This window comes from Siphateles boraxobius, unplaced genomic scaffold, assembly GCF_051911475.1.
Source record: "Siphateles boraxobius isolate OS27281-9 unplaced genomic scaffold, OSU_SipBor_1 66, whole genome shotgun sequence".
NCBI classification, from domain to species: Eukaryota; Metazoa; Chordata; class Actinopteri; order Cypriniformes; family Leuciscidae; genus Siphateles; species Siphateles boraxobius.
The window spans coordinates 14,022,669-14,040,417 of record NW_027509193.1 but is presented as its reverse complement, the minus strand read 5'-3'; the positions used below and the strand labels follow the sequence as shown (position 1 = coordinate 14,040,417).

The following is a 17,749-nucleotide window of genomic DNA, read 5'->3' as shown; positions in this document are numbered from 1 at the left end:
GGAACTGGATAAAACATTTGAATGCTACCAATCCACAATGTAATTTCTGACTTGTGATGCAGCCGGAATCATAATCACACAGTGTGCGTTTGTTGGCCATAAGAGAACTGGCCCCCGACTGAGCCTGGCTTTTAAATAGTTTTTTTTCTCAGATCTGTCACCTGATGGAGTTTGTGTTCCTTGCAACTGTCACCTCTGGCTTGCTTAGTTGGGGACACTTAATATTCAACAATAGTATTGATATGCCTGCACTGATGCTGTTGTATGAGAACTAAACTGAGCCGGATGATGACATCACTGTTTGTTTTCTGCAGAACTGTTTTAGATTTGACTGTTTTTAAATCAACACTGAACTGACTTCAGCTGAACAATGAAAGGATTTTCTTTTAGAGCTGCTTGTACAGCTGAAATTAATTCTGTTTGCATTTTGAATCATTTTCCTGTTATCACTGTAAAGCTGTTTTGAAACCATCTGTATTTTATAAAGCGTTATATATATAAACAAAGGTGACTTGACATATATACAGTATAAAAACTACAGAATTCATGAAACTAAAAATTTGAAAATATTCAGACAATTGATGAAACTAAAACAATACTGAGGTTTATTAAGATTATATACACTACAAGATTTGCTGGAGCAGCATTCGTTAATTCAGCCATATTGTTATTCAATATAAGATTATATCATGCTTGTTTTTTGTTAATTTTTGCACTACTACTACTAAACAAGTTAATGTAATATTCGATCTGAACTATCAAGTATTACCCTCATGTTTTGTCCCAACATATTTTGGTTCACATGTGCTAGCACTTAGGGTCACGCTGTTGAATTTCACCCTACCATGTCATAAGCGGTGAGCACTTTACGCAGTAGCTCTGGAATGGGGCCATGGGCTTCCATGGTGGGGTAGGCCTCGCTGAGATTTACCATTACCCGTAGCGCTCGCTCACTGTTCATGAGCCAGGAGGACACAGTCAGGATACACTGTTTCATGTTAGCTGCCGGAGTCAGACCGCAGAGCTCCTTAAACGACACCATGGCATTCTGGAAAAAAAGATAGCAGAGAAGACATTAGCTTTAGTGACCTACATGAAAAGTGCAGGCCAGTTTCACATTGAAGATAAATGTGCGATTACCCACAGTAACAGCACACTGTGTGATTCTGTTTAAATACATATTGACCACGGAGAAGCTCATGTTTACCTCAACCAAGAGAATTAAACTTCCCTCTTTTTTTTTTTTTTTGTTATTGTTGAATGTGAACAAGAAGACACAGCACTCTGTCAAGTTGGAGGCCAGATCAAAGTCACGCACTAGATCGTAATGAAAGTGCCTTCAGCTCATTGAGTCCCGGAGAGATGCAGAAAGGACAAATCTTGGCCTTCTAGTACTAATGCTGAAAAACTAAATATCTGAGAGTCAAAGAACTGCTCTAGCCAACAATGTTGCCTTAGTTCAGGAAATTATTAGGGATGATATCATACCTTGGTGAGAAAAATGATGTTTCTATGAGAGTTCTGTAAACACAGAGGGCCTTTGAGAGAAGAGCAGCATGGTTTAAGTTCCCATGACATTAAGGTCTCAGGCCACTTGGAATTTGGGTTGCTTGAGGTGATGCTGTGTTTCTGTGTGTATTAACAAGAGTATCAAGTAAGCAAGTGTTCTGATTCACGAGTGAGAGGGTGGACAGCTGCTTGTAAGCTTTTGATCATAACAATGCTGTTTTCCTGGCCTCCTGACACACACAGAGAACTTAGGGCTTCACAATTAATCGGATAAAAACCACAATTGCAATATGGCAATTGCAATAGTGTGATTGTCTGATCTCAAAGGCTGCAATTAACTTCAATATATGCGCTTTGTGTCTCAAAGTGAAGTGTGGCACTGTGTCCTTTTACACATGAGCAACTCATGATCTGGTGTTTTCAATATCTCAGAGTGGTTTTCAGGAAATTCTGCTCCATACTAAGCCATCTCTGCATCAGCTGTTTGGGTCGCTATTGGGTTGCATTTGGGAAAGCAACATACGGCAACCATATTCCAAAACTTAAAATGAGAAGCTCTTAAACCAGCTGCCATCAATAAAAGAGAAGCTTTAAGATCTCCCAGCGGTTTTCCGACAAAATAAAAGCTAGATGGTTTAACATTTTTTAAATGAAGAAACTATTATATTAGCTATATAACCATAAATATTAGTATTGTAATTTTACAGTTATTGTTATTGTCATTATTTTTATATTATTTTCCTTAAGACTTTTTATTTTACAGTGAAATTCTTATAATAGCAATAGTGTAGTTTTACAACTACTGCTATCACTACTACTAATAATATTTTATAGTTATATTGCTGAATAATCACAGAATTTTTACCAAATTAATCAGCCCTCAAACAAGCACTGAAAACTTGAAAACTGCATTTTAAATGGCTATTGCAATTCGTATCAGAAAAGTCAATACAAAAGAAGATATTTTGAAATCTGTTGAGGTTAAAACAACATTGGAACCCAATGTTTGGACAAAAACGGTTCATTCAAAATATCTTCGTTTTTGTTCCACAGAAAAGTCCAAGTCAGGTTTAACTGAAACAACATGATGGTGAGTAAATGATGACAGATGTTTCATTTTGCGGGGGAAGGAACTCACCCTTTTATACTCTTTTGGTCTCATGACAGCAATTGTCAGGCCGACAACCATTTTCAATCCAGACACATGTAGTCACATAGTTTTTCGCACACGTGGATTTATATTTAGCACATTTATTAATATGTCCTCCCTTTGGAGCCGACCCCCGCAAGACGCTTTCAACAGGATTTGCTATTCTCTTGGGAAATTTTCAGAAAAAAGGTCCGCACAGGAATACCAAAATATACTCACACACACACCCACCTACCTACTAGCTTGTGTCGCAAAATGACAACTGTTTATAACTAAGACTGATGCCTGCATGTAAGGGAAATTAGTCGAGTGTTTAAACATAGGTGTCTAGGAACAGATTTGGACAATTTGTTCTTATAAAGAGAGTTATCAGCGGTCTCACACACCCACCCACGCATATACACAAGAAGAACTGCTCTATCTGTCTAATGCTTTATTTTTTTTCCTCAATTAGTCATTCAATTTTGTTATTTTCAGTTTAATGAACTCTTTGCTGCATGATCCAAATTCCATAATCTAATTCATGTAAAAACAGCGTGGCTCAGGCCAGGAGAGCGCGGGAAAGAGCCACTTCCGGCACACGCTCGGATAATGTGTTCCAGACACTTCGTCCTGTGTTTGTGAAAACAAGGGTGTTTGTGTTTGCATGGGTCAGGAAGAGTGGGGGTCATGTAAGCTGAGCTATAATGTGAAAATGGATTAAAAAAAACAGACTGGATGGTATAAAAACAGACTATTGTGACTTTAGATCTGGGTACAAATTGAGCCTGATGTAAGTCATCGAGAACATGCAAAATTATGAATAACGAATTTGGATTAATTGGAATTTGAATTAGCAGGCAATAGAAAAATCATTAAAATATCTATTGTGAATGTAAATCGAGCAAATTTGACATTTACTGTAGGTGAATGTAAGTAAAGTCATAATCTACTTTTCCCTCATGTTGTCCCAAACTCAGGTGACTTTCTTTTATGGAACACAAAAGGTGAAATCTTGAATAGGGAGTTTTAAACTGGGATCTGGGGCCACAAGGGGGTGCTTAAAATAAAATAATTTAAAGTTCAATTTAAATATCATATATCTTATTTTAAATGAAGAGAAAAAAATAAACAACTGAATAAATAATTATGTTTCGTCATATTACTGTTTTATTCCGCTTTTTAAACATTGGTAAGAAATCACGAAATTAATAACTTTTTTTGACAGGTAAAATAAAAAAAAAGGGGGACTGGAGCAACATAAACATAAACATAAAACATAAAAAACAAACATCTGCTCTTAGCTCTCCTTGATATGTTCAAGAGAGAATTAGCAATGTCTGATTAATGAACAGATGGTTCTTTCGAGTCAGATCCTTTTAATGAATCAGCTGTTATTTCACGAAAGAAAGAAAATCACATGGGTTTAGAATTTAGAAAATTCTAAGTTGACGCTACAATCAATGAAACACAACAACTTCAATTTAGAGCTATATTATATATTATATAGTTAAAGCAGAAGTACATTATCATGAAACTCTAAAGATGCTCTTAAAGTTCTCATGCTAAGACATCTGTGATTTATTGTTGTCATTGAGGCATAAAGCTGTCGCTCCATGGCCATGAAATACTCATATTATTTACCCATTAAATACGGCAGCACAAGACTAATTCATGCACTCACTGGCTCTGTGCTTTAGACACAATTATAAAGCACAGTCTAGAATAGGCACGTTAACTTTAGGCAGGATGTTATGCTAGTAAAAAGTGCTGACTCATGACAGTGTGCATAGTAAACACTGAGCGATGTGCACACCAATATGTCCATATTTAAAGCACAGCAGATTTAGATTTAGATCAGGCTTCAATATGGTTGCAATACAAGCCTGACTAGGAAATTTTTGTCTCCATTGAAAGATTACTTTGTCATGATGGACCGGATAAAATTGATAAAATTTACAACTGACATGCAAGCCATAATTACAAATGACTTTGTAAAACTAAAATAGTTCTAAAAATATGTGCTTTCAAAAATAAAAACGTAAAAGTATCCATAGCAGAGAAGCATAATCTAATTATCTGCATTCACATTGGTCTGTGTGAGTCTGTGTGTGCTGAAGTTGTTGTTTCATTAGTGTGAGAGAGCGGTTCACAGAAGTGACAGATCATTCTACACAAACAACGCTTCCTGTGGGATTGCTATGACACCATGGAGACCATGCTGTTTAACTGTATGAGAGAGACATGGAGAAAGAGGAATCAGCAGCAGACAGCTTGATGTTGAAACTTTATAAGTGATTGAGCAGAATAACATCCTGCCAAGAACAGGATCACTTGGCGCTTTATACTGATGCTCTGCACTCATCTTCCCTGATTTTATTCCAAGATACAGCAGGACTAAATAAAATGTTACTCAACACATGAATTCTTAATAGCAGCATTAAAACCCTACACACATTCTGCAGTGACTCCAGTGAGTGACTGGCATTGTTCAGTGTGTTTCCTTTAACTGTTTGCACACTTGAGCAAGAAAGGAGTGTTTTCCTGCACCCTCCCCCTTTTTCTCTCCTCTTTAGTGGACATGCATCAGTTCCTCCAATCAATAATCAGTGGAGAAACCGGCTAATGGGAAACGGATGCACTATTTGAATTGCACAGTGACTTTTATAAGGATAAATTCTGTATATTCTATATATACACACACATTTAAAACATTTTAAAATACAATTGTTATATCAGAGTTAGATAATGGTAAGTTATACATTTAAAAAGACCTTTAAAATACTTTGTTTGCTGTTTAGTGGGGTTCCACAGGGGTCCATTCTGGGCCTGAACTTGTTTTCTTTGTATATGCTGCACTTAGGGTCTTTCGCAAATATCAAAAAGTGACTATTTTTAAAAAAAAAATCTATTCTTTTAAATGCTTCAAATGAATTTAGGCATCACATTATAATGTAAAATACAAAAAAATATGAATTTTGAAATCTTCTAAAGATTATACTTATCAGTGTTACATTGTTAAATTATTAGTTTTTTAAAAGATTAACTTTAAAGGAACACTCCACCGTTTTTTGAAATAGGGCTTATTCACAGTCTCCCCTACATTAAGATACCTGGGCAAAAGCATTTTTGTCTCAGTGCATGCATTGTCTTAGTTTGGGAGTGCCGTCGCTAGCTTAGCTTAGCATAATGAATGGAATCCTATGTTGTCAGGAAGCATGTCTTGAGTAAAAGTGATAAAAAATAAATAAAAAAACACCCTAGACATTTTTTTATACGATTCCGACACGTTTGTAGCTGCAGCTGTGGTAACTAGAGCAGAGCTGGCAACCCGGATGCCGCAACACTACTGACTTCGTGATTGGTAGATAGTTGGAGGGTGACGCATCAGACCAAAGCACAACATGACAACATCAACATCAGTTGAGGACTGCAACTTCACTTTTTAAATGACAATATCCTGGCCGGACTACTGTTGTCAGTGATATAAGTATTTGAAATGAACATGATTTCTTAATGTCTAGTGACATATCAGGGCCATTTTACGATTAATTAAAATAAATTTCTTACATACAGCTCCTTTAAATGTCTATTTACATCTGACATGAAAATCTTCAGTAAGTATTGCAGAAGAGAACATCACAACATGAAATACTCACTTCTGAGTGATGTATGTGTGCAATTATGTAGAACAAATCTGTAAAGTAACTAAACATAAGTTGTCTATTTTATTTGTCCATTACTGTTGATAAATTGAGAAACATTTATGTTGGATAAAAAGTTAAAACAACCTCAACATGTAAATGTAGTGTTGTTGAGCTCATAAATCACAGAGGTAATGTGAATCTTGTCTGGATGTTACAGGGACAGATGAACAGATGTGTGTTTATCCGGTGGAGAGATCATGAAGCTGAATTCTGCCATCAAAGGCTTTGAGTGACACTACAGAAATGAATAACAACAACTATTTCAATATTAAGTTGTAGTTTATTTTAATTATTGTAATTTCAAACAGAGCTATTACAGCACTTTTCTGATTCTTGATTTCTGTGCATTTGCTGCAGATCTTTTGTGGTGGCGCAGGACCTGCAAGGAAAGATGATGTGAAATTTGTGGGGAAAAAAAGCGTTTTTGTCTTCTAAATAATACTGAAATTAGGGATGTGACGGTGAGGATATTTTCCCACCGATTAATCGACGTGTGACAACACCGGTAATACCGGTATCACCGGCGGGGGCTTTTAAATCACTAATTTAAAGGCAAACGTAAAATGCGCGCGTTTGCACAGGCATGCATATTTGTGCGGTGGTTCGGAGCAGCATTGTTTTGTTATTGTGCCCTGAATTGGCGCTAATTTGAAAACTGAGCTAATTTTTTTTTTAACAATGCTTATAAAAAGCTGGTGCGGCAGTGCGCACTTCACTTTAACTTTTAAATTAGTGTCAATTCATCCATCGCAGAGAGTTTGATTGACATGTGATCTGACCAATCAAAATCCACAATTTTTGTCTGACAAAGCAGTCAGGAGAGTGATTAACGTCGGTGGATTTGAACTTGGCTTTAACTGAGGCAATCTGTCACGACACATTAAAGAGCCACAAAACGGTAGGCATATTTATTGTTTAATTTTCTTTGAATGACCAAATTTGAAAGTTGAGACTTTGTTCCATAATATTACGTGTTCGGTCCTGTCTGTCAGCGCGTTGTCAGTGTCCTCTATTTTTCACTGCTTGAGAACATGGGTTGAATCCGAAATCGCCCCCTAAACCCTCATTCCCCAAGTAAGGCCTATTCCTACGTTAGTCCACTAATACTGTTCACTTGAAGGAGTGAATGAAAACGAGTGAGCGACAGCCGTTGAGCGTACATAAGCTGTAGCCTACACTCGTTAATGCAGTGCAATGTGGTATTGAATAAGTGCACTCAATAACGTCCACTATGGTTTCTCACAAATCTCTACTTTCATTTAAGAATTTATTTAAATAATTTAAGACTCTTATGAGGACACTCAACTAAACAGACATTTTGGCAGAATTTGTGTGTTATGGTTTGTTCAAGACTGAAAGAGACTGACGTGCGTCTTTTCTGTGGGTCGTGTGTGGGAATGACTCCAAAATGAATACACAGGCGGATGCATTTTCGAGGCACCGCTGGGATCGCTGTTCAGATGTCCGGTGGCCACATACTGGTCGCTGAATTCAGAGCCAGCTAAATCCCCCCATAACAACCCAGGCAGGGAGGAAAGTGTTGCTGTTCGAAGGGACCTGGATCCTGGTGGTGAAGTACATGTCAACTGAGGCCATTAAGAGATCATCAGAGACAGTAAAGACCATCTGGTTCAGTTTCAAGTCCTGCACGGTAAAAGTTCCTCCTGTCCTGTCACCATGACAACCACCTTGGAAGAGGTACAGGGAGAGTTAGTAGGGAAATTGCACATCCTGACCAAGGACAACTTACTAGAGATATGTGATTTTCTTGGCATATCAGGCGAACAGAGAATAAATGTCCAAGACAAATCCCGCATATCATTGATGACTCTTATTATGATGTTCATTGAAAGAGAGGAATTGGCAGAGTTAGAAGATGACGGCATGTCGGAATTGTTGCTACTCCAAGACAAAATGGCGGAGATGAACAGTGGCATGGATAACAAAACAGAGCAAACGGAACATGATATAGAAACAACAGGAACACATCACAGAACAGAGGAACCGAGAGCTGTAACCTTACAACAAGGAGTGAAAACTGAGCAGATTACTGCAGTCAATGCAATGATCAGTGATTCTCTGCGCCAGCCCAAAACCCCAAACAGGGGTCCATCGTCAGGTGAGCATGCAGCCCTCGATCAGTCAATACTGGCGCAAAGAGTTTAAAATTTCTGGGCAGATAGATGAACTGGGCCAGAAAGAGAAACTGATTTTTTCTAGTCTTGCCCATCAATTTGAGAATGGACTTAACAGAGGTTATCCTGAGGTAGAGATTGTAGATGCAGTTATCAGGGCTATTTCTCCAGGCTCACAGCTCCGCAGCTACTTGGAAGGTAAACCCCAGCTAACTCTTCCCACACTTCGATGCATCCTGCGTTCCCACTGTCAAGAGAAAAGCGCAACAGAGCTTTACAAACAGCTAACTTCTGAATCACAGCATTGCAAGGAGACCCCTCAAAGCTTCCTGATGCGCGTCTTCGATCTGAGGCAGAAAATACTGTTTGCGTCCCAGGGGTCAGAATCAGGACTTAAGTATGACCCGGCGCTGGTCCAGCGCATGTGTTTACACACCGTCCTTACAGGTCTCCAGAGTGACAGTATCAGGATAGACATGCAGCCTCTCCTGCTAGATAGTGAAACGTCAGATGAGGTCTTGTTAGAGAAGCTTAACATTGCTGTTGCTAATGATATAGAAAGAGCCTTCTACAACTGTCAGTGTAGTCCAGTCAGAAGATACGCCATCTGCAAAGTGTTATGTGAAGGAAGTCAAAGCGAAGATACCCGCAGAACTATTAACAGAGTTAGCTGAACTTAAGACGGGTGTAGCTTCTCTAAAAGGTCTCAGTGCAGAGATAGCTCAGATTAAGGAGACATTACAGCAGCCTATGTTTCAGTCACAGCCTTATGTTTATGCCCCACCTCCAGTTAGGAGGCCCGATAGGGAACCCCAGCCACCCCTGCCCCAGCAGCAGTATTACAGCAACTAAAATCAGCCCCAAGCACCATCTGACCCTGCACAGCATCAATATGCACCTAACTGGTATACAAACCGTTCTGCTCAAGCTACAAGGAGGTGTTTTGTCTGCCAGCAGGCCAGAACAGATGAACGCTGCACACACTACTTCCGATGTGGGAGTGGAGAACATTTTCAAGCTGGATGTAAAAGCCGGGGAGTCAGACCATCAAGAGAGGCCCCTTTAAACGGGAAAGGGTTACCGCTGAGGGACGAGTGTTAACCATAGCTATCGAAAAGTCCCAGATATTTGCAAATTGTGCCAGAGAAGATTCAATGGAGAACCTGACACAATATTCATCATGTAAAGAGTCACTGTATTGTTCCAAAACATGTCAAAACCAACATTGGACCAAACATAAGAAAACATGCACTCGCCTGGAAATTGACTCTACCGCTGAAAAGCTTTCCTGCACAGAGGAAAATGCCCACTCTTTATCATCTCTAGCACAGGTTTGCCACCCCCATAAGGTCACCTCCCTAGTCGGTAGACAGTGCCTTGTTGAGTGTCACCTGAATCACCAACACCTCCAAGCTCTATGGGACACAGGCTCTCAGGATTCAGTCATTGATGAACGATGGAAAGAGGAATCCCTCCCAAACGCAAGGCTGAGGGATGTTTCAGAAATCCTGGACTCAACTGATGAGCTAAGATTGACTGCAGCAAATGGGACTGAAATGCCGTACCTGGGATGAACTTTTCGGCTAGCCTCTGAAACTAACCAAACAAATGAACTGATCATCCCAGTGCTGGTGATGAAAGGCTGTCACCTATCTCATCCCATCATAGGTTTCAATGTTATCGAGCACATCCTGGCAATGACCGAAAAGACTAAACGTTACAGTACAGTGAGAAAAGCTTTTCCAAGCCTCAAAAGAAACAAGGTGAGCGCTTTCATACTGGCTGTTAGTGCAGAACAGACAGATGAATATGGGGTGAAAATAAAGGAAAAGAAGGCTGCTGTACCAAAACACTGTAGTATTCAGATTGAGTGCCGTGTAGCTTCCCAGCCTTTCAAAGAGGACACGACAATGCTTTTTCACTCAGACCTGAACCCTCGGTGGCCAGATGGACTTGAGTTTTTTGACACATTAGTCAGAGTCAGGAAAAGTGCTTGTCCAGTCATTATGCTTGATGTCTCTAACCCCACTGACCACGACATTGTCCTGCTAGGACGCACAATAATTGGTACAGAACAAACCATAATGACTGTGTTACCTGCCCAAGTCTTTGAAAAAGCTGTCACCTCAGCCACAGTGAATCATACCAGCGTTCAAGCCCCATGTAATTTTAGTGAACAGTGGGATCCACCATTAGAGTTAAGTCACTTAGCCGAAGAGCAGAGAGAGGTAGTTAGGCAAATGCTAAGAGAAGAGTATCACTCCTTCTCCAGATCAGACAATGACATTGGCTGCATTGAACGATTGGAAATGACTATTTCTCTAAAGGACTCGGAACCAGTCAATACATGTCATGTCAGTGCCCAGGCCACTGTATTAGGAGATGAAAGGTTACCTTCATGACCTCATAGCTCAAGGCTGGGTTAGGAAGTCAAACTCTTCATACTCTTCACCGTTTGTGTGCGTCAGGAAAAAGGACGGGACTCTCCGGTTGTGTATAGATTACAGAGAGCTGAACCGAAAGATGCATCCCGACCGCCAGCCAATCCCTCGGGTCCAAGACATCCTAGACAGCTTAGCTGGTAATTCCTGGTTCTCCCTCTTAGATCAGGGAAAAGCATATCACCAGGGGTTTATCTCTGAGGAAAGCAGACCACTGACAGCATTTGTGACCCGGTGGGGACTCTATGAGTGGATACGCATGCCATTCGGTCTCATGAACACTCCTGCAGCTTTTCAGCGGTGTATGTAGGAATGTCTGGAAGGGCTCCGGGATAATATCTGCATTCCTTATCTTGACGACACACTAGTTTTCAGTAAAACTTTCGACAGCCATGTGAATGATGCACTCCATAACTATTGGGAAGATACAATTCACACAGTAGTGAGACAAATGGGTTCAGACTTGCCGATTTATGAAGTGAGACCAGAAAAGGGTAGGGGCCGCTCCAGAGTCCTGCACAGAAATCTGCTCATGTCCTGTGACCACTTACCTTTTGAGACACAACCAGAGATGACTAACGAGGACAAAAGTAAGAAAAAAAGGAGACATCAGCCTGCATCACAGTCTCTCGACTCTGATGAAGACAGCGGGGATGAATATGACCTTCATCATGAGCCGCTACAGGTCCCCACATACACTGAACCAGCGAGAGAGTCGGAACACAGGCCTCCACCACTGAAAGAGACAGTTGTAGTGCCAGTTCCTGATATGCTACCAGCACAGCTCTTTGTTGAGAAGCAGTTGGAGGGGACAACAACCGTTAAAGACCTACCTGCTGAAGAGATGAACTTGCCTGATGATCGTCCACCAAGGGCCTTTCCTTCATTAACTACTGTTGCTGAACCTGAGGACACTGCTGTTGCTGAACCTGAGGACCCAGCCTATCAGCGGCCACAAAGAGAAAGACACCCTCCAAGACGTATCACCTATGATCAGCTTGGTAGGCCTTCCTTGTACAGTATCCAACCACAACCGCAATTGTTCTCTGTCTACCCTGCACCAGGATTGGTTCCGTGGTTGCCATCACCACACCAATATTACCTTCAGCCACCCTGCATGTATGGACTTCAGCAATCATAATGCTAGGGATGACAGGTTTGACTTAATTCACAGACTGTTGCAAGAGACAATTTTCAGACTATGCATACAGATCATTGAGCCTGATGGACTGTTGAATTAACAGTATGAGAAAAGACTGCTTATGGACTGTTTATACAGCTGGTCGACAGATATGGACTGTGGATAATGCGTTAACTTTATTTGAGTTGTGACCTTTGACCTCTGCCCAAGTACGGACTCACAGGAGATGATTTTCTAGGTCCAGTGCATAAGAGACTGTTTAAGATGAATGTTGGTAATGTCGGGACGACATTTATTTTGTTGGGGAGAATGTGACAGTTTATAGAAACACTTGCTGTAATGTAATGGGCAAAAAGGGTTTTAGTCAATTAATAGGATGTGAGGATCTTAAAGTATCTAAGATTAAAAAGACAATGCATCCAGTAGCCTACTAGTAATAGGGATCGAAACAATTCATATACTTTCAATTCATATAATTGTGTTAAAAAGTTCAAATCTGACATGTGTACAAAGGGTAAAAATTAATTGAGGAATATGTAAACGTTAGATTGATTAATTAGTTTTGCAGTGCCTAATTTATGGGTAAAAAGTGTTAATCTGTGATCGCCAAAGTGATCTTAATCTATGCGGCGTGATCGATTGCTTTTGTCTTCCACCCAAGTTTCCGGGGAAATCGCGGTCTTTTCCTCATAACACTAAAGTTTTCAGTGAGGAAACCTGACTCTATCACTCTCGTGATTACTGTATTTCTCCCCTTTTTCAGGTGCATTTATGATTATAAAACTGAGTTGAGTAAATGTAATGATGATTTAACATGTTAAGAGTGTTGAAGGTGTGTTTTAGTAACATTTTGAGTAAGTGAGAGAGTTAAGTTTGCCGAGTTTAAAATGTGCGTGTGTGAGCGGAGCCCTCGCTCGGTTACAGATAAAAATAGCTTCGTAATGAGAGCAGCCGCCATTTTATGTCAATTGTGAATTAACAGATACCTATATAATATCTATTTATATCTAGTGCTGCTTCTCTGTAGCCCAGGTCAGGCGCTTCTGCCGCTGTTTCTGGTTCAAAAGTGGCTTGACCAGGGAAATGCGGCACCTGTAGCCCATTTCCTGCAAACGCCTGTGCACGGTGGCTCTGGATGTTTCTACTCCAGACTCAGTCCACTGCTTGCGCAGGTCCCCCAAGGTCTGGAATCGGTCCTTCTCCACAATCTTCCTCAGGGTCCGGTCACCTCTTCTCGTTGTGCAGCGTTTTTTGCCACACTTTTTCTTTCCCACAGACTTCCCACTGAGGTGCCTTGATACAGCACTCTGGGAACAGCCTATTTGTTCAGAAATTTCTTTCTGTGTCTTACCCTCTTGCTTGAGGGTGTCAATGATGGCCTTCTGGACAGCAGTCAGGTCGGCAGTCTTACCCATGATTGCGGTTTTGAGTAATGAAACAGGCTGGGAGTTTTTAAAAGCCTCAGGAATCTTTTGCAGGTGTTTAGAGTTAATTAGTTTATTCAGATGATTAGGTTAATAGCTCGTTTAGAGACCCTTTTCATGATATGCAAATTTTTTGAGATAGGAATTTTGGGTTTTCATGAGCTGTATGCCAAAATCATCGGTATTAAAACAGTAAAAGACCTAAAATATTTCAGTTGGTGTGCAATGATGAATCTAAAATATATTAAAGTTTAATTTTTATCATTGCATTATGTAAAATAATGAACTTTATCACAATATGCAAATTTTTTGAGAAGGACCTGTATTTACAGATAGATGAATTAAAGGGTAACTAAACACTAAAACAACTTTTTTTAGTTTATCTGTAAGAATGGAGCTTCATAAATGCTGTTCATTGATTCGAGTAAATTTTTTGACATTTGGGTATAAAGTGTTTTAATTTTAAAATATATGGTGTAAAAACGTCTGAGTGCTGCCCTCTTCAGGTTAAACGGAAAGCTCCTGCACTAGGGGTATTCTCCGACGTAGAATACTCTCTGACGTCACTCTGTCACGCCCTTGGAGCGAGCTCACCAGGCCCTTGGCAGCCCCTGGTATAAAAGCATCTGGTTCCGTCAAAACTACTGTAGCGAGTTGGAATTACAAGTATTGAAAACGATCAGGATAGATACTGTATATATTAGCATCTAGTTATCATAGCATTTATATAGTTATTTAGATTATTTAGTCTAGCCTAGGTAGTTAATCTCGCCTATCGCTCCAGTGTGCAACCTGCATTTTACGTGGGATTGCTTCTCCAACGCAATGGAGGTGGAAATGGGCTTCTCCACACAGCTCGCGCTGCCAAACGCTGCTCTTCTTGCATAACCTCCACCACCGCAGCGGCGTCATGATGTGAGTGAGCATATATTTTTTATCACAATTTATGTTCCTTCTTATTAGGCTAAAGTTAATCCTCTGGTGTCGACAAACGCGCCGGCGCGATTTGCTGATTATTTTTTTCAGATAGCAGCAAAATATAATGAACGTAATAGTAATAATAATCCTGGAAAAAATTACCCCAAAATGACTGAATATAAGAATAATCGGATGCCGATCGCGATCCGGGAGTCAAGACCGCAGTTTGAGCTGGTGTCCACAGACAATTCACCCTCCTCCACTTCAGGTGAAGGTGGGGGAGAAAAGTTCTCGACTTCAAATGACCGCTCTGTTGCAAAGCTACTTGCGTCAATCCATTTTAGCTAGTTTGATAGCAGCTGTCACTGCGGGTCTCAGGTGCACGCCCCCCCGCTCAGCCCCGCCCTTGGTTCGTCGCATCTATCTCCGCTGGGCTCTACCCACTTTTCCAGCATTTTTCAAATATTGCCAGTGGGTGGAGTCAGGCTTTGACCAGGGGTTTAGTTACCCTTTAAACGTGTCGTTCAAATCTTTTAAGTTGTTGCGCGTGTGATAACGCGTCGTAGGTCACATGATAACATCAACATGGCAGATGTCCGGTTCGTATTCATACTCAACACGATCTGGCTATAAAGTACCTACACGTTTAGCGCTCGTTGAGTAAGTACTCATTGAAATTAAGTACCTACTCATTGAGTATGCAGTTTGGAACGCAGCCATAGTGAATGGCGATGGACATGGGGGATTTTGTGCGAGACGAAGAGGGTGACTACTCAGACACTCATGATACAGAACCATACCTCTAAAAACTAGGGGTGTAAATCGGAGCCTACATGACGATTCGATACTATACCGATTTCTTAAGCCAACGATTCGATTATTTTCGATACTTAGAATTACCCGCGATACGATTCGATTCGATAAGATTCAATAATCGATATTTTTCATGATATCTATTTCCGTGCATCTTACGTCATCGCAAACGTGCACAACGCATGATAGAAAACAGAATGCGGGTCAATATATTGTGTTTATTTTATTTTATTTGGTGCTATTATGCACAGCTGAGTGAACAACACCGGTTTATTGTGTGTCCCATTTGGCTTTTTGCTGATTGCAAAAGCAGGAGACAGTGGATTTCCATTAATGTGTTGCCCTGAGTCAACGCGCTATGTGTGTGCGAATACACTGCAGACTCACTCTCGCTCTTATCCAAGGTAAATTATCAACACTATCATCCCTTACATGTGTTTTATTTAACTAAATACATCATAACCAGCTAAAATGCTTGCACAGGTCACTTACTTCCTGAACAAGTGCGCACCCGAGTTCGTGATGCTTTCACATTCACACGAGCCGCGACACGGTTCGAGTGCAACCGAACTCAGCACACCTCCTCCAGACAGTCTCGGGTTTGGTACCCCAGTGCGCACCCGGATCCGCATGACAGACAGCGTTTACATAATTAGCGATTTTTCATGCAAACCGTGCCCGTTCCGTTACGAGTTGGTGTGAAAGCACCCTAGACTTTTCAAGTAAGCTGTTGAAGTAGCCTTTTGTACACGTTAGCGCCTGTTTGTTTACCTTAGTAACTGCTAGCTTGGAATTCGCCGACTAAGTGACTGAGAGTGCATTCACACTGGCAGTTTAGTTCGGTGACTAACTAATGTTAGCCCAGTGCATAACAACAATCGTTTGTACGCATATGAGCGGATGCTGAAAATAGACAGGCGGCAAAACAAACACATTAATCGATACACTTGCAGACGCATCGATGCATCGAATCGTCGGCTGTATAATCGATGCATCGAAACGAATCGATTAATATTTACACTCCTACTAAAAACCGAGTTTTCAGCAGAGGATCTGCGTGCAATGGAAATAGACCGACAGAAGGAGGTTGCGATCGCTCAACAGCCTGAGGACGTAAGGATGAGAGCCAATTTTTTTACAGGTAACGATAACAGCGAATTTTTTTTTTCAATCATGTTGTTCATGCTAAACAGACAATTTGAACCATACTCTATATACAGCTTCTCACCATCTATCTTACAACTGAATAAAGACACAGATTCACGTAAGGAAGCGTAATAAAAGACAACTTAGATGTGCACTTTTTTCTGCCTGTTCTTTGAAAATTGATGGGACGGCCGTATCCTTCAGACATAGTCTTTCTTGTCCTATATAGCATTTTGTCAACATAATCCTCTGGTGCAAAATGCTCTCCGAAAAACACGATACTGGCTAATTTGTAGTGAGGTTAGCAGCTAGCCATCGATTTCTCAGTTCCACATTCGGTGGAAGTCTGTGAAACATTACATTCGTGTATGTCCTTTGCTCGTTCTCACAACCTTTTGCAGGTAATTACAATGTTTGCTGTAACTTCTCAAACTAAACACAATCCAAAAGCGAAGATACTCAGTGCAGGTCAGGTCATGCTGGTATGTTGACGGAAGTTGGGGGATTTCATCTGTTGCGTGATATGACTGCGCCCAAGTAGCAGTGCTTCGCCTGTGATTCACCCTAATATAGTCCCAATTCAATATCTGCCTAGGAAATCACCTAATCTTAATCTGAATTGCTATTTGTACTCGTTTTGAATACGCAGACCACAAGAAGTAATTAGGTGTTTTTTTGTTTGTTTTTTTAATCACTTTTACTCATGACATGCTACTTGACAACATAGGATTCCATTCATTAGCATCGGCACTCCCAAACTAAGACAATGCATGCACTGAGACAAAAATGCTTTTGCCCACCTATCTTAATGTAGGGGAGACTGTGAATAAGCTCTATCTCAAAAAACGGTGGAGTGTTCCTTTAAATGAGCATAAGATTATGGCAAAGGTAATCTAAATGTAAAAATACACAATGCAATATTGGCTGTAGCTCATAGAGCAGATCATGACGCTAGCAATGCCAAAGTCATGAGGTCAGTTTGCAGGGAATGCAAGAACTGATATTATGGACACATTAACTGCACTGTGGATAAAAGTTTCTGCCAAATGAATAAATGTAAATGTTAGCCTTTAATTACACAAAGTAAATAACTAGAAACATATTTTACTAAAAACCCTAGGCCTAAGTCATCTGTGTGAACATCAGAGAAATGGACAATGCAAGAAAATAAGAATATGCAAAAAAACAGATCTGTGATATAGAAACAGCACAAAAGGCATTCTGGCAAATGAAATAACACAATTACACACATACATGCACAAATTTAAAGATAAGGGGAGAGATCAACAGCAGAAGGACAGCTAATGCTGGCCATATGTTTTATGTCTCTAATCATCTAATGGGATGTCCTTTGAGGTTTTAGTCTTCTTAAATTAAGACCATGCA

General features: G+C 40.4%; 1 protein-coding gene across 1 annotated transcript in view; it reads right to left on the bottom strand.

The window, feature by feature from the left end:
* Positions 1–17,749, bottom strand: part of LOC143721696 (inactive phospholipase C-like protein 2) — a 91,263-nt gene that overhangs the window by 15,979 nt on the left and 57,535 nt on the right. Inside the window, exon 3 of the mRNA XM_077212378.1 lies at positions 845–1,048. Within this exon, the coding sequence (XP_077068493.1) occupies positions 845–1,048 (204 nt within the window). The remainder of the gene's footprint in view (positions 1–844; positions 1,049–17,749) is intronic.